The sequence below is a fragment of the Gigantopelta aegis genome, chromosome 6, assembly GCF_016097555.1.
Source record: "Gigantopelta aegis isolate Gae_Host chromosome 6, Gae_host_genome, whole genome shotgun sequence".
NCBI classification, from domain to species: Eukaryota; Metazoa; Mollusca; class Gastropoda; order Neomphalida; family Peltospiridae; genus Gigantopelta; species Gigantopelta aegis.
In genome coordinates, this window is record NC_054704.1 from 24,705,789 (window position 1) to 24,732,829 (window position 27,041).

Genomic DNA, 27,041 nt, shown 5'->3' on the forward strand with positions numbered 1-27,041 from the left:
GCCGCCATTTTGTCTAAGAATGTAAATACACATGTAATAACATACTGTGCTGTTCTGTTTATCAGAAACCTGTTTAAGTCTTGTTGAAATTTCTTCTTCTGAAAATAAATAAAAGAATAGAAAAGAAAATCTAAAATTACTTCTATAACAAAATTAACATAGTTTAGATAATTTGCAATATAATATTAGTATTTGTTTCAAGTTCAGTTAATTTATTCTTTCAATAATCAATCTGAAATCAGATCCTTCAATCAACACCACTTTCTCTCGACAGATTTGATAAAAATATCTTTATCTTTCATTTGACCAACCAAAACACTGCTGGCATAAATATCTACTAATGTCAGATCTCACTAATGGAGAAAAATTAAAGTGGACAGCAAGACCCAATTTCAACTAGACTGTATCATCAAATACTTTTCTGTGATTAAAATTATACTGGGAGTTAAGAGATGCTTTACTTTTCTAATGAAAACCACAATATAAACATTTGTATTTATGTTTAACATTTTCACCTGGAGATTACAACAATTGAAAAACTTAACATGACTTTAAAAATGAAAGTAACTGTAAAACATTCTGAGTTTTTTCATCGCTGTTGCACTTCACAAATATCTATAAATATTATGAATGTATAATGGAAATTTAGTTAAAACTCAACTAGGGTGACACAAATCATATATCCCAGTTTGTAAATCTTTAATAAACATTTACATTACAGACATAATAATTAAATTTTAACCTACCGTCATCAACATCAACATCATCACCAGCATCAGTCCAGCTAACACTGCAAGGGGTTTTGGGTGTTTTTGGTGTTCTGGGTGTCTGAATGACTTTCACATCCAGAGGACTGTATTTTTTTCTGGAAGGCTGAATCTTCGGTGTCACAGATTTTTTAATACTACTGCAGTTCCCTCGATGGACTGGAGACACTTTACTTATCTCAGATTCCTAAATTGAAATGTAGAGAAAATGAATGTGTCACAATCCATTGGCACATTAAAAAAACAACCAACAAACAAATACAAAATAGTAGTAATAGCAAAATACACAAGGAAAAAGGAATGAACTTTTTACAGGTACTTAAGTTACGCTTGTGCAAAAATCTTTAAAATCTATTTAATAACACTTAATTAATAGTACATCAACAAAGTGTGTGACTATGTTTTTCAAGTAGAATAATATTAATTTTTGTTAGTATATTATTACTTAAGTTATGCTTATGCACAAATCTTTAAAATCTATTTAATAACACTTAACAGTACATCAACAAAGTATGTATGTTTTTCAAGTACACCTTAACAAGTGACAAACACATCTCAAAACAAAACCCCAAACATAAACCACAAATTTAAAGATACAAACTTGTGATGTCTTTATAAGTTCATCTTCATCAATGGTAAATGAGTTCAAAATTTGTCTACACTTTTCATTAATATTCCTCTGATATATCTTGTTTGCTTTCCTTTCTGCCGCAGGTTTCTTGGCTAACCAGCTTACTTCACTATCTTCAGCCCTTTAAAACCCAAATTTATTGTGATTAGTAAACAGTTTATTTAGTACCTATCTAAAGAATACTAAACAAGTCTCGCATAAGATAACTAAAACATGTGTTGTAACATAAATGCTAAGGAGTTTAAAAGATGAAATATCTATACAATATCTAATAAAGGTACTTTTTTTTAGCATTTTCGATCAAATCCAGTCTATTTTGTGAAAATTATTTTATACAAAAAAAGCTGAAAAATAACATCCCTGAGTATAGTATTTTATTTATTACAATATGTGACCTTGTTTACATGGCACAACACTGAAGGAAAATTGTACAGAATACAATGATTCTGAGTGCATAGACCTAATGGGAGCCAAAGTATTTGTACTGATCAGCTTATAAGAAGTTTGAGCTTTCAGAAAATGTATTGCATATTGTGAAACATATTTAACGGTCAACTCTTCCCCAACATAGTGCAATAGGTAAAAATATTGCTTGTCTCTCAAAACTGAAATATCCAATTAATACAGTAACATGTAAACATACGTTAGGGCAAACTTAATAAGAATACTGTTTGCTGTATCGATCCTGACACTTAAAAAGGAATAAATCTTAACAACTCACTTTTTATTCAAGTCTGAATTTCCTTTTACCTTTCCTTTATCCCTTTTTCAATAAAGAAGTAAAACAAAATCACTTTACAAAATGCATGCCGACTGATTCAAACATGGCCAAAGTTGTTGATCAGATTACAGCAAACTAAACACTTCTAAAGGATGAACATACCTTATTAGAATGCAGAATAATATTTAAAAAACACATTGAATGTCAAACAAAGAAACATATTAAAATTAAAATAAAATGTAAAGAGATGTTGGCACCAAATACATTTATATGATAATTAATATGTAAGGTACCTGCCAAAGGGTACATCATCTTCTTGAATCGATTCAGCTTCTAACGATGACTCCAAAAGCAAATTCTGAAAGTTGAAAACCAGTAATACTATAGCATGCAAAAACTTAGATAATTAAATATACTAAAAAACATATTAACCGGTCAGTAAAATGTTATTTTCATAAACATGTACATGTATGTGTTGATATTTATAGCCAAAACACCCTACCCCTTCCCCCAACCTCCCCCAACACCCACTCCAAAAAAACAACAACCTCTGTTTGATTTAATATTGAGTAACTCCATACAAAATCACAATTATCAAGTATATCAGCTCTTGCTCACAGAGTGGTTGTCATCTGAATATTTATTAAAGCTGCAGTGGTTGGGTATTTAAGAAAAATAAACAAAAGATTTACCTTGCAAGCAGCTGAAAAATTACTTAAAACATCATATTTCTCTCTCTGTGGTTCTGCTTGATATTCCACCTCTCTACAAATACATTCAATAGTCTATAGTTAGTCTATAGTTCTTTCAGCAGTGAACATTTTTTTCCGACTATGGTATGCACTACAATCTATTTATTCCTGAAAAAATTGTGGTTTTTTGTTTATTTCCAAAGCACTTCTACTTTTCTTTTTTCATCAAATGGAACTGAAATTATTCACAAAAAAGAATATTTATGGAGACTGGGAAGGACTATAAGCACTTTTAATTATTGAATCAGAAGAATATTTGGTCATTCCTTTCGACTATACATTTGCATTTACTCATTCCCACATAAAATATGAATTGTTTTTGTTGAATAATGTTCTTGCTTGAAATAATTATTCATTTCTTCACATACAAAGAGTCTCATTTGAAACATAGAATAGGCCTACATGTACATACAAACACAAAATGACACAAAGTTGCAATTACAATGCCATGTCCCAATGATTATAAAATTTGTCACTTACCTACATTTGTAAATCACATACTCTCTCTCCCCTCACTCTTTTATGATTAAACTTGATAATATACAACAGCTTGTTCAGTATCTTTTATATATTGTAAAATAATAATAACAATAATAACAATAATAATAATAATAATAATAATAATAATATGTCAAAATCATTGCAAACATTTACTTTGGAGCTTCATTTTCAAATTGTTCCTGTTCAGAACTGTATTTCTGCTGATGCTTATGTTCTGCTGATGTTGAGATGGTTTTCACAGATCGTTTCCCTTTTGTTGTCTTCACCACACTCTTTAAAGAAATAAATAGTAAAATATCATGTTAAAGATATTTTGCATTAACCACACTCTTTAAAGAAATAAATAGTAAAATATCATGTTAAAGATATTTTGCATTAAACTGTCACATTTTGTTCACAGAATATAAATTGATTCTTGAAATAGCTAATTATTAAGAACCATTTATTAAGTTGTAGCAACTCTCTTCATTATACCTCTAACAAGGGCCATAATAACTTACAAATAATTCACCTCCATCAGCATATTTTAGTTGCTGACTCCAATGTCTTATATTTAAATATACTTCTTTTTTTATTATAATGCTCATGTAATAAGAACAAAGTTCAAACTTGCCCACAAGAACAAATCATGTCCGGGACTAAGTATGACATAAGAATACACATACACTAAAAGAGTTGACCCACCTGAGACTTCACCTGTGCAGATTTTCCAAGTAACCTGTGGTCTGTCCACTCCACTAATTTTGTTTCAGTTCTTTTTGTTTCCTGAATACTGTACTGTGAACTTGTTTGTTTTATTACAGACATTTGTCTTTTTTCCATGATGGGATATTCTGGAGACAGTTCACTTTCATCTGTTGCTGAATTCTGTACCATTTGAGAATTTGTGAAAGAAAATCCAAAATTATCAAAATCATTATTGTTACGTGGAGTTACCGATTTTCTGTGTTCATTGGAAAATGACTTCCATCTGTTTATTGTCACTGTTACTTCAGACTTCTGCTCTTTGGCAGTTCTTTTCTTTCTTGGTTTGTTCACTATTTTCTCACCTTTTCTGGCTGCATCATTTTCCCTTTCAGTTTTATTTCTTCGCATGTACATTTGCAGAGGTTTCCAGGGTTTTATTGAAGAATGTTGAGAGTTCCTTTCTATTTCAGCATCAAAGTCATATGGATCTGAACTATTTTCTGAATGATCATTAAAAGATGAAGGAACCAATAACCTGGAAACTTGTTTTTTGGCAATCTCTTTAGTTTCAACTGGTTTAAATGGTGTACAGTCTACATGGACTTTCTTTGTAGGTTTCAAATTTTCTTTATTAGCTATTTCCTCAATAGATAAATTACTACTTGGACTATCAAAGACATATAAGCTTTTATTTGATGGCTTCTTCTTCCTCAGTACTCTTCGAGGTTCTGATGATGGCATTTTGGTTTCCTCAGTAAGCATATTGGTTGTTCCTCTGTTGACATTTGTTGTGGAATCTTGAGAACTGACAGATTTAACCGATTTGTTTTCACCTGAACTGGTTTGGGAGAGTTTTTTGGTCTTGTGCTTTTCAGGATGCTTTGTACTGGTATTAGCCATGTTGATCTCATCATTTTTGTGGTAATCACTTGATTCAACACTTGCAGGTGGAGACAAGGGTCTTTTTGGAAGTGCTGTGGTCAGTTTAAATTCTCCACGTTGAGTAATTTGAGTGGTGTACAGTTTGTGTTTTGGTTTTCCCCCCTTTTTATTAACTGGTTTCGTAAATACATCTGCAACAGTTGGAGACTTAAATTGTTGAGAAGAAGGCTTTTTTCCATTCTTTGATTTCTTTTGATGACATGTTACTTTTTTGTTAGCCCTAGGACAACAATGCTGATCTGAAATTAATTTATCTGGGTGTTGTTTTTCTTTATGTACTCTGCTGTGCATGTTTGATGATACATGCGCAGATTTTTGTTTTGTGTTGACACCATCAACTGAGGAGTTAGATAATGTCTTTTCAGACTTCTTTTCATATCTTGGTATGTCAGTATATGTGGTTAACACTGATGATGATGATCTTTTTTGAGTACTATCTGAAGTTAAGCTTCCATGCTTGCTTGTGGTTTTCTGTGGGGGTGTATTACCTAAACTGTATGTAGTATGTGAACTGATGTTTTGATTTTTTAACATATCTTTACAATTGTTTTCTGAAATTTCTGTGTTATAAATGTCACTTATGTCTGAACATGATTCCAAGTTATTTACTGTATTTGACTCTTTAATATGACATTGTGTTCTTGTTTTCCTTTCTTTGTATGTGTCAGAGCTTTGTGGAGTATTGGCAGATTTTAATGCCGTTGAATTTGTAGCATTGTTTTTTTCTGAAATATCATTTTCTTCATAGTTCTTAGAAGGCATGTCTGGCTCATCAAATACATCTTTACTCTTTGTCTTACAGGAATCTGATGCTTCTATCTCTGGTCTTATTGTATATGTGGTCTTACTGGCTGGTGTTTTGGTTTTTAAACCGACCTTTTTCTTCTGTCGTCTTTTCTTACTTTCTGTGACAGAATTTATATCTTCAATTTCTAAATCTGACATTCCAGATTTTGATACACAACTGGATTTCACAGTACAATTGTTTACCAATTTTTTTTCTAAATCTGACATTTTAGTGTTTGATTCAGAGCTGGATTTCCCAGTGCTACTATCTAAAGTAGTTTTTTCAATCTTTCTTCTTGATTTCCAAGACTCTGTACTGCCCTTAGAACTACCTGTTAAAAACTCCTGAGATTCATTTATTACAAACTGATCATTTTCCTTTGGGACATTTTCTAAATGTGAGGTTTTATCTATTCTATTCCCACATTTTGCTTGTCTCGGCAAGTTACATCTGGTGTTTTCCTGTTGACTTGTACTTGGTTCAACTGTTAATGACTCTGAAGCCTTATCAGAAACAGGTTTAGAAGTATCTTTACATCTTAACAAGTCCGCACTTCCAATGATTTTCTTTTCCTTGTCTTTTTCAGTAAAAGAACAATTGCGTGGATGGCTTCTTTCTATTTTTCTTCCTTTTCTTTGTAGCTGTTCGTGAAGTATTGTGTTTGACTTCATCTGTATCAGATATATCTACAACAGTAAACTGTCTATCATCAGTTTTATTATCAGATATGACTCCGAGTGATTTTCATTATTTAAAAATACAGTGCTTTTGATAGTTAAATTTAAATCTTATTTAGAATTAGCAAATAAAAAAGAAAAATGTATTTAATGACACACTCAACACATTTTATTTATGGTTATATGGCGTCTGACATTTGTTAAGGACACACAGATGTTGAGAGAGAAGCCTGCTGTCGCCACTTCATGGGCTACTCTTTTTGATTAGCAGCAAGGGTTCTTTTACATGCACCATCCCACAGACAGGGTAGTACATACCACAGCCTTTAGATATACCAGTTGTGGTGCACTGGCTGGAATGAGAAAAAGACCAATGGGCCCACTCACGGGGATCGATTCCAGACTGACCACGCATCAAGCGAGCGCTTTACCACTGGGCTACATCTTGCCCCGTATCAAATAAAATGCCTTAATAAGTATATTATACTAACATGTTTTAATACGACTTGGACAAATACAAACCTGATACAAATGTTTCATTTTCAGACAAATGTTTATCATCTTGTCCTGCCTTCTCCTTCTGTTGAAAAAAACCCAACAAACATGAAGTATATATTATTAATGTGTTTTTGATAGTCACAGAAATGTAGTTTGCTTTTCTTTCTTTTTTTAAATCAGTCAATTGAGTAGTATATATTACTTAAAAACAATGTACACTCAAAGCACCACACAAAATAAAATTAATAAAATGTTACCAAAAGGTTCATTATGCACCACTTGAAACATTGGTAAAACACATTCAGATTTTTGTGGTGGTGGATAGTGTGAAAAATCACAAGCATATGCTTAAGTTAAAAACCCACAGGACCAGAATAGTTATTAAACAGAAAATCTGTTACCTTTTTAGCTTGGTGTTTAGCTTTTTCATTAGACAAATCACTTTCATTGAGACCAATCCCACTGTCATCCATTGTAGATTTCCTAGAATTTGACCGAAAAGACAAAATTAATGTAAACTAAAAATATTTAAATAATTTTGAATATTTTAAAAAATAATTGGAAATGCATCAAATAATATTAACCAACACATATTATATTTAATCCATAGTCAGACAAATATAAATCATATTATACCCTTTTAAGTTGCATGAACCTTTATTAATTTTACTAGTACTTTTGTCATTACTGATGCATGTGCTTACACAAATAATTCACATAACAATTTACACACTGATGTCTCATGACTGATTTAACAATACTCAACCACTCTTATTTGAATTTAATGGAAATGGATTGAAAAATCATCTAGTGGAATTTTGTCACCATTAAGTCCTGGGTGACATAGGATCAACACAATTTGTTATACACATGAAATGCATCACGAAAACAAATAATATTATCGTACCTTCCAGATTTTGTTTCCTTCTGTACAAATTGTAGATCAGGAATAGAATCAGGAATAACAATATCATCCACCATTTTCTGTCCCACTAAAATAATTAATAATTGACAGTATAATATATAATGTAGCAGTCTTTTTACTGACATAAGTACATGTAGAGACAAAAATAAACGAAAAGCTCAAACTTGTTTGATCAATGAAAAACCCCACCCCACTAAATATAAACTATGAAAATATATTTAAAAATTTTAATATGCTCTGTCCATTTCTTCTTCTCACACCTTAACACAGATTCTAAATATCCACAGGTTTGCTTGATGATTTCAATATCTCTAAAGGTTTACTGATGGTCTTTTCCTTTACTCCTATGACCACATATAGCTCAAGAAATAACTTTATCACTATGCATAAATGAGAAATTAACAACCTTAAATTAATATCAGTAAAGTTGTTTTTTAAAACCTATTTGATTTACTTTGAAATTATATGTATATAATTGTAACTTATTAAGAGTTAAAGTTAAATATCCTTACAGGATTTGTCAATCATAACCTGATTTCCTGCAGGTTTGGAATTTTGTATTTCAATTGTATTTTGAAGTTGAGATGTTTTGTCTCTTAGTCTGGGTGCTCCTATAGTCACAACAGGTGTTTTCACTTTAGGTCTTGGCTTTATTTTATTTTGCGGTGTTCTTGGTGCTTTGAAATCTAAAATAAACACAAAACAAATTGACCTAGGATTTATAGTTTGTGAGAAACTGATTTGAACGTTAAACTTTACAGCAAAAGTTGACAATTTTACAGGAAACTTAATACCTATATCTCACTGTTTTACTTCATAAAGGTTAGACAAAAAAGAATATTAAATTACACTCAAAATGTTCACTACAATCGAACACTCCCAACCTTACTTTTAATAATTAAAACCATAGATATGACAGCAAGATTTTAAAGTTAATGACATCTTTTGGACACCTTTTAGGGAACATAGATACTAACAAAAAAAAGAGAACATTTTATGTAGACTTCAAAAAGTAGATTACTATCACACAAAAATAATACAAATTAAATGTAAATTAAATCATTAGGGTATAACATTCATTAGCACATACATGTACCTCTTGCTTCACTTTCACTATCCAAATGAATATTCACACTGCACTTGCTTGTACTAATCTTAGCAGACTTTCCATCCGATAGTTTTGAGGAAGACAGACATTTACTGGCAGTTACATTTGATGCACAGGAAACTGGGGTAATCAGACCATTTGATGCTGCCAATGAAGGAGTTATATATCTTGTTGGGGTCCTCATAGGAACTGATGGCACTGACATTTTTGGGCCTCCAGGTGTTTGACTTAAGTTAGACTGTGTCCGACTGAAGCAAGACTCTGTTTGACTCAAGTGAGCCTCTGTCTGAGCCAAGTGAGCCTGTATCCTATTACAAACTGCAGAATCTGGATAAGGAGATTTCACAGTCAAATTTCCAGTCTGTTGTATATAAAAAAAAAAAAAAAAAAAAAAAAAAATGGAACTCATAAGACATACATGTATTTATTACATACCTATTCAATGTTACTATAGTGATAAAGGCATTATTAAACTGTGTGATAAATTTATTTTGTATCACACATATGTGCGATCTGAACCGGAACTTGTAAATGGGGAATTCCCTTTTTATTTTTACTAGCGTCAGTGCCTGTTTATTACTGACATCATTTATGATTTACAAATTACAGTAGTTTGAACTGCATTGATCTTCTACTCCGTAAAGGTTTATAATATTCAAGTAGATGCAGAATTCCATTTTTTAACAAACCAAATTTCCCCTGTAATACTGATTATTTTTTTAAAGTATGATTTTCCTCCTCTGTAACAATTTGAGCAGTATAATTTTTCAATCTCCTTTTAAAAATGAATGTCTCTAATGTTAAATTTTGGAATCTTTTGACTTGCCTGCAACGAGCCATTTCTCATGAACAGATGAAGTGGTTCATTCACAGAGGAGACTTTTTTCTGAAAAGAAAAATTGAACATGTAGAAGTACATATATTTGCAAAAGACATAAATCCTTTATGAGACTACTTCATGCAAGCATGTACATGCATTTGATGTCAAAGTTAAAGAAATAATCCAGCCGTGATTAAAACTTATGAAGGCACAAGAATATTTCAATTTCATGTTGCCATTAAAGATATTTTATAGTTAATTAGTTAACCTTTGAATTTTAAAATGAATAAAATATAACAGAAAGAAAAAAAAGAGCTTAACAAAAAACCCGAATAATTTCAATATTTATACTCTTTTTCTCTTATGAAACCAACATAATCATCATAAATGTTAAAAAGTACCAAAGATGGTTGTTTTAATCCAAGAGTTCTTCTCAGTGCCTCGGAAATACACCACTTGTCATCAAAAAGAAGACACAGTTCGTTGCCTTCAGCTTCTACCATATGAGGAAACAACTCGGTCACACTTTTCTTTAAAACCAGTGTCACTGAAGTAACAGATCTGTTATCTGTAAGGATAATAAGTAAGTATAGTACTCGATATAAAATTGTTAATTTGAAACATGTACATATTAAGAGGTTTCCTTTGATTAAATCAAACATGTTATTAAGAGGTGTCAAACAATATCAAAAACATACTGTATAGATGATGGTGTCTTCAGCTGTTTAAAATTTAGATTATCAAGAGATATTAAGAATCAAGTGTAGTTCAGTTTGACAAATATAGTGTATTATTAACAGGCTGATTATTATTTCCATTGTACAAAATCAAGAAAATCAAGAACAAATACACAGTTAGAGCCATTTTATTTCCAAATTTGTTATTGTAAAAAATCTTAAATTTTACTAATTTGAAAAAGATTAATACAAAAAGCTCACACACCTACACACTGATAAGACTGAATATCATTTGTCCATATGCTTACAGTCTCCCACATGTCTTCATATTCCATACTCCTCTGTGATATAAATAGATAAAAACAATAAAACAATATTACACAGATAAAAACTACCAAAGGATCCTAAACAGATAAAAACAGCCAAATGAAGCACTAAGACTAACACATCCAAGTTACAAGGAAATTTCAAAGGTCATAGTATTTCATCAATTGCAGCATCAAAATAAGAAATGCAGTTTCCAAGCAGATGTAAGAAATATAATAAATAGACTGAGACTTTCTCATTCAACTTTCTCAATGGTTCATGTATCTTTAGTTTCCTCATTCTTAAGTTGATCATGTGGCAAATAATATGTAATTAATTTCATTATTATAATCATTAGTGGAAATGTGTGAAATAATAATGCTATCAGTTACTACTCAAAATAACCTGAAGTTATCTCCACAATATCAATTCACTATAAATGATAAATGATGTCACATCATAATAATAACATTGGTTGGTTATATAGTTTACATTAATTGCTAAATGGACTTCTCATATTTAATGCACTGATCAATTTAACTGGTCGATTACATAAATTACAATGGATCTGTAGTATGTTTTTGAGTATACAGGAAAAAAAGACGAATTCTATATAATACTAGAACATTTCATGTTTGTTATCAAATATGATTTACATCTCATGTCATGAAGTTCATAATTTCATTTCATATCACACTCATCATATTTCACTGAATGAGATATAACTAATATCTGACCCCACCCCCACCCCTGAAAAACACCCATGAAATATTCTCTATAAATCAAGCATTACATTAATTATCATGTAGAATATTTGTTTCAAAACAATTACTGTAACATATAAGCAGTCTTAAATAACAAAAATACAAATACATCTTTATATTACCTGACTATAAACATTTGAGCTGTCTTGTTCACAGAATATTGTTAATCTTTTGCTGCCAAAGTTAAAATCAACCCAGAAATCATCATATCCAGGATCATCAGGTTTTGTCAGCTAAGAAGTATATAATGAAATGTGTTAGCTAAAATATATCAATCTATGATTTTATTAATTAGCTTGAATTAAAAGCTTTTTTAATGTGATTAAAGATCTCAGTTAGCACAAGCAATTAACAAAAATAAGATAACTGATTTCATAACTACCCTTATCGTGTGCAAATGTTTTTTACTAATTCAGAAATAAAAATATTAATCATGATCTGAAATAATTTTGGCATGGTCATATTACTGTTTTACAAACAACATAAGACAATTTATACAAAATGTTATAAAGAGATAAGCAGCAATTAAGTATGTAATAAATATGAACATAAAAACTAAAACAATGAAACTAATTTTAATACAAAAATTTACTATAATTATACCCCATTCACGTAACAAAATTATCAATTGGACAAGAATCAAGAGTACAATATCTTTAAAGAAAAATACATTACTGACAACAGCTCATTAAAACAATTCAAACTGATATGTCGTAAAGTCAAACATGTAAATCAATTTCAAATTATATGAAAATGTTTGCTGTACTGGGATATTCAACTGACAAAATAAACATGTACATTTGTATTCATAAGCTAACCTTTTTTTTTCCAAGAACAGCCTTAATACATGGAACAGACAGAACTCTAAAGCAAGGAAAAACAGGAACCAAAAATAAAAGAAACATTAGTTTATCATTACATTGACAAAACCTAAACATATATCTATTCTGTTTAAATTAACAAACAGGTTACGACTGTCTTTATTTATATGCAAATATTAGTTTATGCAGTGGTATTTTTATAGTTATAATGCAACATTACTATGCATAATGCACAAAACAGGCCTATTTATGTATTTTCAGCATTTTAAAAACACATGTTATATGATAGTATTAACTTTTTAAAGGAAAATTATACCAAGAATGACCACAATTATAGTTTCAAATTAAACAAAATATCTCGTACCTCCTTCTGACCTTCATCTGTTTATTTAAGCAGTTGAGAAATGATCTACAGTCCTGAAATATAAAACATTTGTTTTGATTTGTTTATTTGTTTTGCTTTTTAACTGCAAATTGATTTAAAATGAATATAGAGAAAAACAACAAACATATGAATGCTATATATAACATGCAATTGTTAATGCACAGAACTGATGAGACATGACATTTATTGATATGAGAGAATTTCAGGAAGAATCAAGTCATATTATAAAATATTCAGTTTAAAGGGGATGTACTCTGTATGGGCACATAACAAAATAAAATACAACACCGCTAGTCTTCGATAATCCAGTCAGAGTATGCTGATTGGAAGTGAAAATAACTAGTAGGTGTTTTTATTAGAATTTGTCAATCAGTCTTACTGTTTCGAAGTTTCCATCTTTGATCATAAGAAAAGCCGATATCAGTTCAGTGTTTTGAACGAACTTTGAGGCATACTGAGGTCTCACTTTTCTTGGCACAAGACGGAAGATGCATTCTAGTGTTCCAACTTGAAACTCATAATCTGTAAGTAAGACAGTCACTAGGTTATTCTGTATGTATTAAGTCAATGAAAATATTAATATTTCAGGTAATAGATTATTCAGATGCTTATAACGGGCCCAAGAATGTTAAACTAAAAAGGCACCATGAAACTATCAATCAATGTGTGTATTTGAAACTGCTTCAGTTCAGAACATAAATGTTTTAAAGAAACAAAAACATGTTTGCAAATGAGCCCCCAAACTCAAATTCCACACTACTCCACATGGTAGTGTCACTAGTAGATTCACAGCTGTTTGTGAATGCAGTTTCTAATACATGCTATGAGTACAAACTGAATTAATGTAATTTATGAATTTACTTTATGTTACAATGTATTTTGCATGAAAGAAACATTTCATACCTCAAAAGTGCAAAGTAATAATGAAATAAAACATTTTGTGGCTTTAATACCCACATATTACAATTACTGATAATATTACTACTAAATTATACTTAGTAGACAAACATTTTCAGCAGTATACTTAAATCAGCTTAAATTACCTCCAATATGAAATATCAAGTTGAAAAGGAGTTTCCTGCAATAAAATAAATTTAAACAATATACAATGTACATCGTAGTTTCACCACAGGTAACTTATTTGACTAAAATCTTTTTTCATTATTTGCAATTAATGGACACACCAAACACATACAAATCTAGTTCAGACAGATATCAGAAATATTTCTATTACTTAAATCAATTCACTAATGTTATTTCCTTCACTGGTCTTCTATTTTAGGAATAATTATGAATTGATAGTCACACCTGTTGCAACAGCATGAAACATTTAAGAAATAAATGTTTTATTTAAATGTTTATATTCATATAAAAATATATAAAACAGGATTCGTATACCTTTTACAAGTTGATTTTCCATGACTTTTCATGACCCAAATAACACTATTCCATGACCATATAATTATTGTTTACATTTTAGTGATGAACTGTACATCATGTGCATGCGGATATTTGCATTGAAACAGTAATATCATTGCTAAAATCAGTTTAGGGCCAAAACACACCAATGCTCTGGCTAAGACACCATGTATTTTGATGTTTGGATCTGTAACTCTTATGTGTTTTCCATATATAACTGCACTCATATCTTTAGTTTCTTCTGTAAACACCAACAATAATTATCAGCATCCTATTTTGATTGATATATATCTTTCCTGTTGTTTATTAAGAAAAATAAATTAAAACACAGCTATCACAGGCTGCAGCTGCCAGTCTGGCAATGTGAAAATATAGTGCATGCTCTATGTCATCTGTTGCCAGATATGTAGTTCGTGCCAGCACAGACTTGTTGTGTTTGTCATTTTCGATATAGTGCGCGTTTAATTTTCAACTGGTACCATACTCGTCATCCTGGACCCAGGCACAGCTTCGGTGTGTTTTGGGCATTAGGCAGCAAAGAACAGTTAACTGTTTCTCAGTTGTATACACTATGCGTGCAATGTAATGCCGTAAAAACATTATAATACCAGTCGTACGACTAATTAACTGTATGCATTACGCTTGCAACGTAATGCTGTAATAGTAGGGAGACAAATACCACTGAACTGACTAATTCTAACTGAAACCAGTTCAGGACTTGTGCTTCTAGACAATGATTGGATTTACCAATTTAAGAATTATACATTTTATTAAAATTTTATCTCCGGGTGTCTTTTTTTCTCAGGGTGAAGTCAGGGGCGGACGCAATATTGTGATTTTCCATTACTTTCCATTACTTTTTATTGAAAATCATACTTTTCCAGGTTTTCCAGACAAGAATTTTTAAATCTCAAATTCCATGACTTTCCATGTTTTTCATGATGTGTGCGATAAAAATATTATAACAAAGGATAACAGTAATCTTTAAATAAGTTGATAAGTTGATCAACTACATAGTTGATAGTGTGTGACACATAAAGTGATTTTGGCTAGGATTATAGCAAATTATATATAGTTGAAATTTAAAGGTAATATTAAAACATACTGGTTTTTAAAAAATCTTTTCTAATTCCGTATGAATAATAATTTTAAAAGTGTCTGTGGACAAGATAACAAATTAATTAAAATTAATTAATTCACTTACAATTTTTCAAAAAATATTTTTGAATGTACAAGTTCCTGTTTAGCAACCAATGGACAACTTTCCAGTAAAACATTGTACGACTTCAGAACCTACAATATTAGAATATTAATTCATGAAAATACTTATTTATAATACTAAATCATATCACTAACAAAATATACACATTACTAAAAACCTAATTACATTAATTTAACATAATTTAGAACATACATGTATGTCAACAGAGTGACTTATGGTGGAGCAACATTAAATTTCATTTGAATTATTCTCTTCACACATCTAACAATTAAAAAAGCTGTAAACATGACAGATGTCTTCAAAATATTTACTACATTATCCAAGGTTCTAGACATCTCTTCTTTTCACATATCACCAGACTGCAATCACGTAGAATTATCAAGTATACAACAAAAAACATAGAGATTAACAAACATAAACTACAAAGTACCTCCATTTTGTGCCCAAATGGACATTTTACACCAGTTATGATGCCAACATATTCATTGCTCAGGGAACCAATAATCAATGCTTGAACTGAAAATATATTTAAAATTTCAGTAACAAGTATTTTATTATGAGTAATTAACAAATTTATGCAATAATTTGTTTTTCTTCTAGCATAAGTGATAGTCTACACTTCAGTATATATAGTTTTCATGTGAATAAAACTGGGGTTTTTTTTAGTTTATGTTTTAATTGGGTGGATTGTGAGTTAATTTACTAGTATTATATTGGTTTTAAAATAAATTTGTTATTTAACCACATGAAATAATTTAAGTTAACTGTTATTATGCAAGAGTGGGGTTTACCAGACCTGTAACCCATTCACCTCAGTCGCTCTATCCAGTGCACCGCGACTGGTATATTAAAGGCTGTGGTATGTGTTATCCTGTCTGTGGGATGATGCATATAAAAGATCACTTGCTGTTAATCAAAAAGAGTAGCCAATGAAGTGGCGACAGCAGGTTTCCTCTCTCAATATCTGTGTGGTCCTTAACCATATGTCCTATGCCATATAACCGTAAATAAAATGTGTTGTGTTAAATCAAACATTTCCTTCATTCATTCACCTGATGAGCCCTCTACCACTGAATTACATTCCACCTCTCTTTTGAAAAGGAAATACAAAACACTCGAAACATATAAAATCAAAATACCTTTGGAACCACCATCAACCAAAACCTGAAACAATAAAAAATACATTAACTTTTTTAAACAAAAATAAATAATAATATATTATGAAAATGTATGACTTTTCATGGCATAAATTTGCGAAAATTATTGTCTTTGATGGATGATTTCATGACAAGGAGGCAGCAAAAAATCTGGTCTTATTCAATAATAAATCAGTACTTTATTTCAATTTACATTAAATCAGTAAAATTTTAAATTTCAATTTTATTCCATCAGGGGCTGTTCACAATGGTCAACATTTTCATGACTGTACAAACTGTTATTTTTCTTGAACTACCCTTACCTTTCAAAAATGTTGATTTTGAGAAAAATAATTTTATCAAATACATATGCTGGCATTATAACCCTACCTTCTAGCATATGGTTCATACACATGAAATTGTTGATAATAATGGCCTTTAACAAGTCTAAGGATGGTTTTCAATGTGTAATACATACACTGATGATGTCCAAAAGTTCCTCCAACAGTCCATCACTGTCTTCCTGAGGATATATTGAGTCTTCAAAAGAGGAAAACAAGACAGACACTTGCTGAAAATAAATTTCATTTTCAAAATATATACACACATATAAAATTATCAACTTGTATATTACATAAGCACATTTATATTAGTAATCACACATACACAAAAAAACTGAACATTTCAGTAAGGTACATTTAGAAATTTATGTATTTATTCAGTGTATAACTAAGTTTAATATATAATAAACATACATGAAAAGGGAACTCCATCAAATGCCAATAATATAAACTATGTGAACATTAATTAATTTCAAGAACACAAGATTTAGGGGTCTACGGGGAAATATGTTTCACAAGTCTCATAAAACCAATATTTTAAACATATATATACTTCTAGTTTATAATAAGGACAGGTGCTATTTCAATCTGATTTGAAATTATAATGATTTTAATGTTTTATGATTGAACTTATAATTATTTTAATGTTTTATGATCACTGTTAAATTTTTATAAATCACTGTAAACAAAAATTAAATTCACTATTCAGTTGCATGATTAGCAATTGGAAGCATGGGTTTATACTTTGTACACCATTTGTAAGAACTTCATCCATAATATGTGATGACTTGTGTAATCAACATTTTGCATAATAATTAAAATATACTTATTAAATTTAATAAGCAGGAATCCAAAATCTTTAACAGCAAATCTTCATCATGTTTGACACTGGAAATGATACTTTTCAATTGTTCAAGTAGAACACTGGCTCTCCTGGATCTTTCATCTTCTGGTACATTTTTAGAAAGAATCTAAAACATGAGAAGATTATTATTTTCACTATATGCACATCTGTAAGTGAACACAAATAAGTGTATATTAGAATATTATGCCACAGTATCTGGATTAAAAATAAATTATACAAAATCAAAAGCTATTTGGATAGGCAGTAAAAAAACCTCAAAAGATGTTTATCACCATTCAAGATGGAAATTGGAATGGAATACAACAGAATTTAAGATGCTCGGAATAACGTTTACAGTAAATTTACAATTAATTGTTAAAGCGAATTACCCCACAAAAATTAATGAAATTAAACTATTGATAAAACTATGGTCAATAAGGAAGTTAACTGTCTTAGGAAGAATAACCGTATTAAAAACACTAATAATACCTAAAATTACATATTTACTAATTTCACTACCAAACCCATCCAAAAAAGAAGTTGACAATTTGAATAGATTATTTCATAAATTCATTTGGCAAAATAAACCCGATAAAATAAAACGAGTCTTATTAGCTCAAAAATTCAAAGATGGTGGATTACAAATGTTAAATATATATAATTTCATGATGGCTTTAAAAGCTTCATGGCTCAGGAGACTATTTTTAGGTAACTCAAAATGGATTAAACTGTTTGAATCTACTACTAACTTATCCAATAGAGACCTTGTAATAAATGCAGTTTATTATTTGAATATAAAAAGAAAGAAATTAAAAAACATGTTTTGGAAAGATGTCTTATACAGTTGGAAGTTAATTCAACAAAAACAAATTTTGGAAAAAATAGAAGACATTTTAAGCTCAAATATTTGGTACAACAGCAATATAACAATAAATACAAAACCATTCTGTTATAAAAATTATTTAGAAAAGGGAATAATATTTATAAACGATCTACTTGATGAAGATGGAAATTTCTTTACATTTGAGAAATTAAAAAATATATATAACGTAAATTCACACTTTTTAGAATATTCATCGCTTATAAACAGCATTAAGGCATTTATAAATAAAGCAGATAACGTTAGAAATGGCCACTTTACATTGCTAACTAATCCTGTATTTCCGGTAAAATTTAATATTATTCTTAAAAGTCAAACAGGTATTAAAGACATGTATAAACTATTAAATCACAAAATTATTACACCAACATCACAAATAAGATGTAGAAACCAAGGTTTTGCGTTTGACTCAAAAGAATGGGGAAACTATTATAGAGTGCCTTTTATAAGTCTCAAAGATACAACTTTGATATGGTTTCAATACAGAATTATACACCAGATACTAACAACTAATACTTTTTTACATAAAATTAAATACATAGATACTAATGAATGTACGTTCTGTGGCAGTTCACCAGAAACATTAACACATTTATTTTACTATTGTAATAAAGTGACTGATCTGTGGCATGCTGTTGTAAATTGGATTTTAAACAAAAAAGGAATTCGAATAAAATTAAATAAAACAATTATTTTATTTGGACAAATAGGCGATATAAAAGACATATTTATAAACTGGCTGTTAATAAACATTAAATATTATATATACAAGACAAAAATGGAAAAAAATGAAATAAATATAATAGCTGCTCAAAACTTTTTAAAAAATAAATACGAAATAGAAAAATATATTCTTTTTAAAAACTGTAAATATGAAGAGTATAATACAATCTGGGCACCATGGAAACGACTCTTCAGTCAAGAAAGTAATTTGATGGAAGATAATAGAAACAATTATCAAGCGAGCGCTTGACGTGAATTTTGACATTATCACTTATCACTATAATTACCTACTATAACTTCTCTTTTTAACATTCTTTCTTTCTAAACTTATATATTTATTTTATGTCCCCATTACATCAACCAGCCTATTTAAATATATTTCTGTTAACTAGTCATTTATAATACTACTATCTACATGTACATATGCATTAATATTAAATATATCACCATGTACATTATTTGTATAAGTATTACGATTACTATAATCAGCATACTACCACAAAGTGTATGTACTTCCAGTATTTAGCGTTTATAATCTAATTCATATTCTGTGAGGCGATGAATCAGGGCACCCCAACCCTGGCATCGTCAAAATGACCTGGGGACAATAAAAAAAAAAAAAAAAAAAAAAAAAAAATAATAATAATAATAATAAGTGTATCTATAGAGGAAAATAAAAATCTACTAACAGTGAAATTAATTACTACTCAGGTTTATAACACTAAGGTAGCAGTATATATAGATAATAACTTATGAGTTACGAGGAATTACGGATTATCTGTCCCGAGTGAAATTAATGTTGTCAGTCATGAGTTTTAGTGAGTGACTGACAACATTAATTTCACGAAGGACAGATAATCCGTAATTCCGAGTATCGAGTGGGTTATTGTATTTATTACCCATAGTGTAAATAGTTTAGAAACATAAACTTTAAACTTCTTACATGACCCAAACTATATAATATACAAGATGTGAAAGTCTGAGGAAACTGATGACTTCGCGAAATAAAAGCAATGACGTCAAAAGCTATCTTTAGGTACATAAATCAAATGTAAGCAAGAGAGGTCACATTCATAATGAACTGATGTTTCTAGTGGGAAGTGAATGAACTACAAAGAAATTAGTTTAGAGCATGTTTAATTGTTAACAAGAACAAATTGCTTAAACGATTTCAACAAAAACTGAACTGTTTGTAAAATCTCATCAACAAGAGACTTGACAGTCAAGGAAACCGATGACGTCACTAAACTAACATCATGACGTCAGCGAGGAAAGATAGCTTCTATCTTCCCTAGAGAAAGATAGAAAATATATTCACCCACATCTCACTGTCCATATGGGTAATAAATATAGTTACTTCCCTTGTGTACATGGGCACGCAAAGAGTTCACTGGTTAGTTTTGCACAGTTCCATGTTTGAAGGCTAATTATTTAGAATGGGAAGTAAATTTTTAAGCTTAGTGATAAGGCTTGGTATTCATACACCGGGTTTTCCTTGTGACAAAAGTGGGGCGTGATCATTTTTGTTAATTTTCAAACAAGCTGATTTGATAAAAAAAACTGAATAGCTAAACCTTTATTCAAATGAGGCTTTTTGTAAGGTTTAATAACTTGGGTGTGGTTTGTATGGGTGTGAACATTGCCAAAAATACACCCAAAAGCATGCAGTTTGGACACATTATGATGAAAGTAACACAAACATTTAACTAAAAATATTTAAAATAAGTCCTCTTTATAATTATGACTCTTTTTGTTATTTCCTTGAGACTAAACAGACCTGTATCTTTCTTTATTTTTAAACCATAGGTGGGCATTTAGGATGCTATGGGCTGGTATGCATAAATATCTGCTGAAGATTCACAAATAACTGTGGTCTTCTACCTAATGAAGGACAAATGATTTGTATGTAGTGGGATGGTTATATTTTCTTTATTACTGTACCCATTATTGCACACTAACATTTACCAAATAAAAAGTATGATTTTTCTGTGTGGGATTATGTAAGTTATCTCCCTTGTTTATGTTAAGAACTACCTTAAAATGAATATTAAAATGTAAAATTATAGGCATCAGAAGATGGGGAAGTCAGCTATATATATATATATATAAATAACATTATTTACTCCAAGAAACAAACAATAAACAAAATAATAATAACACTCCAACCTGCAAGAGTTCTAACTTCTGTGGGTTAAAAGACTTTACATCTGTTCCATTAGCAATACTTGAATGTATTTCATCAAAATTATGCAAAATTTCATCCATGCCTAATGTGAGCAGACTTTCCTAAAACATAAATTGAAATATATTCCAGATTAAGATATTCATGTATACATAATGACTGCTAGCATGGACCTCTATTAATAAAATGTGTCATGACAGAGCCAGTAATTAATGAAGCTTTTTAGCAGATGTTTTCTATTGTCAAGACATACACATACATGGACAAGTGGGTAGATCTTTAGAAAAATATACACGAAAAACAGTATTCAGATAAATACAGAAATAAAAGTACATGTATTAATACCCAGACTTGCCACTAAACATAAATATGCTGAGGAAATATATCTCAAGAGCAATAAGTAAAAATAAGTACATTGTGCAGAGGTCTAGATTGTGGTGAGTCTTTATATGCAACACATTGCTGTCCCAAGTTGTACTTGAGAGCAAAGGTTTGATAAGAAAGGTATGCTCAGGAAATGAAACATTTATGGAGAGATGACCATACGGACAATGCCATACCATAATACCACCCGTCAAAGATGGTCGCATAAAAAAGAATAATTGCTGTCTGTAAGATGATGCATATAAAAGATCCCTTGTAACTAATGGAAAAATGTAAGATTATTATGTCAAAATAACCAAATGTTTGACATATATCCAATAGCCGATGATTATTAAATCAATGTGCTCTAGACGTGTCCTACTATTGGGACATCCTGACAAGATAAAACCAATGTGGTTTTTCAGCAAGCTGTGAAGGAACCTACATTACCTATATAGTGTACAGTGGCATCATGGTGAAATAGCAAGAGTCAGCATGTTAAATTTGGGCAACATATACTGGGGCAAGCATTAATTTCTATCCCTGACAGCTTATATTGCATTTGAGTATGTTCGTAATTAGTTTTCACAACATCCGACTTGAAAATAGCGTCCGAAATGCTCCAGAGCTCTCATTTCAGATTTGTAAACTTCGAAGAAAAAAGCTAACTAAGTGACCTTCACATTTTCAAGTTAGAAGAAAAAATCAATAGGGACTAAATGTTTCTCTAAACTGTTGTTTTGATGATAAAAATAAAGTACACACCTAAAATATTCAACCAATGTCGTTCCATCGGTGCAAAAGTGGTGGGAGATTATTTTAATACTTTTTTGTGCCATTTCAACTGGGAAAATTATGTAATTCATAATCTATTTATGTAAAAACTTCAAACATTTCAGTCAATAAAATAGCAATATATTGGATATGTAGCAGAATTAGTTTAAACATATATACATATGTATATATTTTAAGATACTTTGTTTTATTATTAGTGAAAATAGCTAAATTTGTAAGCGAGATACATTTCTGTTGACTATTTTGAGGGAGCAGTAACTTACTTTCTTACAAGTTCACCCAAACACAATTCTGAGTACACCCGAAACAGCATTACTATGGTGGGAATTAGTTTGCCCCTCCCACCAATATAAATTCTTTTATTTTGTTTAATGTAGGCCTATATATTTATTTTTATCATTAGATCTTATCATTATATCTGGGTCACCAGACTGTATACATCATATGTAAGCAGAGCTGGCCAAAAGTACTCGACCGCTCACCCCAGACGAGTAAAATTTACAATTCAGTCGTCTGCCAGGCAACTAACAACTGCCCCAACCTTCTGGCCCTCATAGATCTGCATCCACAGCAGTGTGTGAGGCCCATGCCTGCTGTGGATGGATGGGTACATAACACCAGGCGTAGAGAAACCTACACCAGGGCTGCAGCTACAAGTGAACCAGAGAATCCTTACTCACACTCGGCTGAGGATACAAGGATCAAGGAGTCAGATTTTGAGCTAGTTTCTTTTCAAAATGACGAGAAAGAAGAGAGGATGGGTGATTTAGCTGCTGGAGAGGTGTGCAGCTGCCAGCATGCAGTGCATTGACTGCACTGAATGAATTTATAGAGAGTTCTAATTATTTTTCATTGAAATAAAATTTTGATTTAAAATGCTTATGTTTTGGGACAAGTTAATATTTTTGTTGGAAGTGAAATTTGAGAGTTAGGCCTATACTTGCCCGGCCTATGTAAGCACAGTAAAAAGCATGTTGTATTGTAATATAAAATATTGGTTATGCTAGTAATACCCTTCCCCATAGAAAATACCAAAAACAATTAAGTAAATTTTTTTTTTTAATCTTAATTAGGCTGTGCCCATGCAAAGCACCAACACAATAATTTGGCCTACCTCCTAATTAACATTATAGCATCAGGTAATTATAAATAGTTACTGTTAAATAATAAGTTAGATTTATTTGTTAACAACTTTTTTAAACCTTTATTTTTTAAAATTATTTTAAGTCTATGTTTTCAGTTTCACCGGTTGAACTTGAAAGACAACCATAACATGAATTGATATCCCTCCCAATGTTTCAGTCATACATAATGGACCTTGCCTAAAATAAATAATTAAACAGTCTACAGACTGATACAGTGATCAATATAAATCACGATAAAGATTTTCATTAAAACAGTTCATTGCCAATGACAAAACCATGTCTGTAAGTGTAACTTTAATGAATCAGTAATCGATTGTTCAACAAGTCATTTGTAATGCGATACATAGGCTACCGTTTCATACCAGATTTAAACTTAAAGCCTAACCTAATTAAACATGTGGCATATCAATCAAACTGGATATATGTAGATATATATTTTCAAGTATACAACTTTTGTTTCCATATCAATTTAGAGTTCCCTTCACTTCCGTCTTGGACAAAAAAACATACACACACAAAGCAGACGACAGACCATTCCTCGACCCATGACCTCTTACCGGTTTACTACGTCATTTGGCGGGAAGTAGCATGTGCTCGATGTCAACAAACATCACATGGGAGCTTCAGAAAGAGCGGGCGTTATAATAACGTCAAGTGCAGTTTTCATCAAACAGCTGTCCCAAATAGCTTTTAACACATCAAATTTAAATAAACCATATTATAAGGCAGTAATTATGTTTTATGTTCCACTGATATACAGAACCTTTATTTTATTCCTAACACATTGATGATTTGCATTTTGTAATGGATGTACATGTATGTACTGTTACATTTCCGAACATAACGGGATTCGCGTCGTTCAGGCTTTAATAATAATAAAAACAGATTAACCTATTAAACAATTACTGTAGATTATTATAAAATGTTAATAATATTTGGAAATATATTATACATATAGTGTAATTTGATAACTTTGCTATTTTTTGTTGGAAATCTGCAAAAATGTTAGTCAACAACTCATTCAAAAACGACGCGCAAATCTTTTGTTGGTTGTTGAGCAGCGCCAGCTAGCGAGAACAATGGGCAAAGATTCAAGAGAGTGGGTGGGTAACTCTAGTTGGCGAACCTCCGCTGTATGCATTTCTGAACAGGTTCAAAAACCAGCGTTTACTGGCTGTTGCCTATTGGTTTTACGATATTAAATCGAGTTTGTTCAAGACAAAATAATGTAAACTCTTCGAACCAAGAAAAAAGAATAGTAAGAAGATTTTTATTTCCTTCTTTTTTAGATTTTATTTAGAAAATAATTGCAAAGTCTTCTTTTTTCTTCTGCAGTAAACACTCTCCACCTGGTCTTAAGCGCCCTCTCTCTCTCTTTCTTTTTTTCTATCTGTAATTTAACTTACACAGAGACTGTTTGATTAATATTTATCGTTTTATGTGTGTTAATTTTTCTTTTAGCTTTTTTCCTTAATTTAAGAAATTGGAACTGCCCCTATGACATTAATAGAATGCAGCTGTTTCAAGGTGACTTGCGCAACACCCCCGAGCGGCACATACGAAATCACCAACTAACTGGGGTGCATAAAACGTCTTTGTCGACGTCAGAAATTAAGAAAACTATCGCGTGTAATCCCATGATTATCTTGGATAATTATTACCACATAGAAAACGTAAAATGAAAGCCAAAGGAAGCATGCATCACGAGCATTGTCGATGGGACACGCTGCGCTGAAAGTTGGTGGTAGTGTTTTCTACGCAGGTGAAGCTATACACAATGCATCAACGTGGGGGTTTCGAATCAAGCACACAGAATAAATGCAATATTCGATGCTAACAGATGATTTATTGCTACTTGAGAAGCAGATGAAAACTTGTGCCAACAAAGGAGAGAACGGGACGACGGCGACCGACCATCATAGACGTAACGGTTACGAAACAAGACGTCTGTAAGATGAAGCCAATTCTTCTTCGAGGTATGCAGATCGTGCATGCAACGTCTGCCAATTTTACACCACCAAAAAGAAAAGCTGGATAGAACCTCGATGGAGTTAAGATCCAAAATGTAAGGATAGCCTTCGGTTTTACCACCTTGATTTTTTTTCTCTCCCCATCTGCCGCCACCTGGGTGCTTGAAATTCTTCTAACTGGGCGATTGCCCGTATCTTGGACTAAATTACTGGGTAAATAACACACGAAGGTAGCCAAGAGCAGAACAGGCAGACGACATCCAGTGGCTATAACTTGGAGGGGAAAAAAGAACCGTTACGTCGGAGTTAACAACCAATCTCTCCAAGTTAAAATTGTTTTGATGGAAATATTGCCCCAGTTAGTGATCACTAATCACACAAGCTATTATGGCCCTTGAAAAAATTGCCCCCATTGATCTAATGTAAAGCTAGCAATGATGTCATTAGAAAGCTAATCATAACCATTGCTGGAAAACGTGTCGCTCGTGTGCAATATTTCATCGTCACAATGGCACCAATATTCCTGAATGAAACCACGTGTAATATTTCAGTTTCTTTGGTTAATATTTGACAGTATATTTAAATTAAATTTGAATGTTATGAGTTCCCTTTTTGAAGCAGACAGTATGTTATTAAACATTAATCTGTTTTTGAAGTATATAAATGAAAAAATATGTAACTGCTAATAATCAGTATAATTATCAAACTAGGGCCATAAACAAATGATCCACAATCAGTTTCGCAGACATAAATTTTACATTAACGCTAGACTACTTTATAAACGTTGTTATCACCGATTTGTTACCTAAATAAATAAAAAAATATTCGGAACACTTTTTCAGTTACTATAATATACGTTTTTTTGTAATGGACACTGAGTTATGAATCCATTTATGACTGGAAATGTTGTTTAACGTAAAAAAAAAAAAAAAACCCAACTCCTCCCCCCCCCCCCCCACCCCCCCCCCCCCCAACAAAAAAAAAAAAAAAAAAATCCCAAACCCCGATAACAGCAACAACAGAACGTATTTCATAACTACACGTACTGTAGACCCTACACTTTTTTTGGCATTTATTTGGGTTGTCTGCAACATATAGGTAGTATATTTTTCCTGCCTCCTTAGCTAAAGGTTTGTGTATAAACTATCGTGTGTGTTGACACTGTTTTTTCTCTCGCTAGAGTCTAATGTAAGAACGACCATGATAAACACTTAACTACCATTGTTTAGTGTATGCTGAGGTGTCATTAAAC

The 27,041-nt window shown here is 31.2% G+C and overlaps 1 protein-coding gene across 2 annotated transcripts in view; it reads right to left on the minus strand.

Annotated features, from left to right (window-relative positions):
- Positions 1-24,791, minus strand: part of LOC121375304 (synaptonemal complex protein 2-like) — a 34,224-nt gene extending 9,433 nt beyond the window's left edge. The window contains exons 1-21 of one of the 2 annotated variants that reach the window (XM_041502687.1): positions 24,205-24,791; positions 21,501-21,620; positions 17,718-17,858; positions 17,025-17,114; positions 16,550-16,574; positions 15,841-15,926; positions 15,393-15,481; positions 13,813-13,847; positions 13,149-13,291; positions 12,749-12,801; positions 12,382-12,427; positions 11,686-11,796; positions 10,759-10,834; positions 10,218-10,384; positions 9,823-9,882; positions 8,985-9,357; positions 8,401-8,574; positions 7,871-7,955; positions 7,365-7,446; positions 6,988-7,045; positions 6,232-6,474 (exon numbers count right to left, since the gene is read on the minus strand). In XM_041502687.1, coding sequence (XP_041358621.1) covers positions 6,371-6,474; positions 6,988-7,045; positions 7,365-7,446; positions 7,871-7,955; positions 8,401-8,574; positions 8,985-9,357; positions 9,823-9,882; positions 10,218-10,384; positions 10,759-10,834; positions 11,686-11,796; positions 12,382-12,427; positions 12,749-12,801; positions 13,149-13,291; positions 13,813-13,847; positions 15,393-15,481; positions 15,841-15,926; positions 16,550-16,574; positions 17,025-17,114; positions 17,718-17,858; positions 21,501-21,599 — 2,097 coding nt within the window. In that variant the 5' untranslated portion in view covers positions 21,600-21,620; positions 24,205-24,791 and the 3' untranslated portion in view covers positions 6,232-6,370. Of the gene's footprint in view, positions 1-45; positions 99-746; positions 955-1,368; positions 1,520-2,412; positions 2,478-2,811; positions 2,885-3,525; positions 3,645-4,056; positions 6,475-6,987; positions 7,046-7,364; positions 7,447-7,870; positions 7,956-8,400; positions 8,575-8,984; positions 9,358-9,822; positions 9,883-10,217; positions 10,385-10,758; positions 10,835-11,685; positions 11,797-12,381; positions 12,428-12,748; positions 12,802-13,148; positions 13,292-13,812; positions 13,848-15,392; positions 15,482-15,840; positions 15,927-16,549; positions 16,575-17,024; positions 17,115-17,717; positions 17,859-21,500; positions 21,621-24,204 lie in introns of those variants that run through there. The other variant, XM_041502686.1, reaches the window with a different exon arrangement.
- Positions 24,792-27,041: the final 2,250 nt, after the last annotated feature.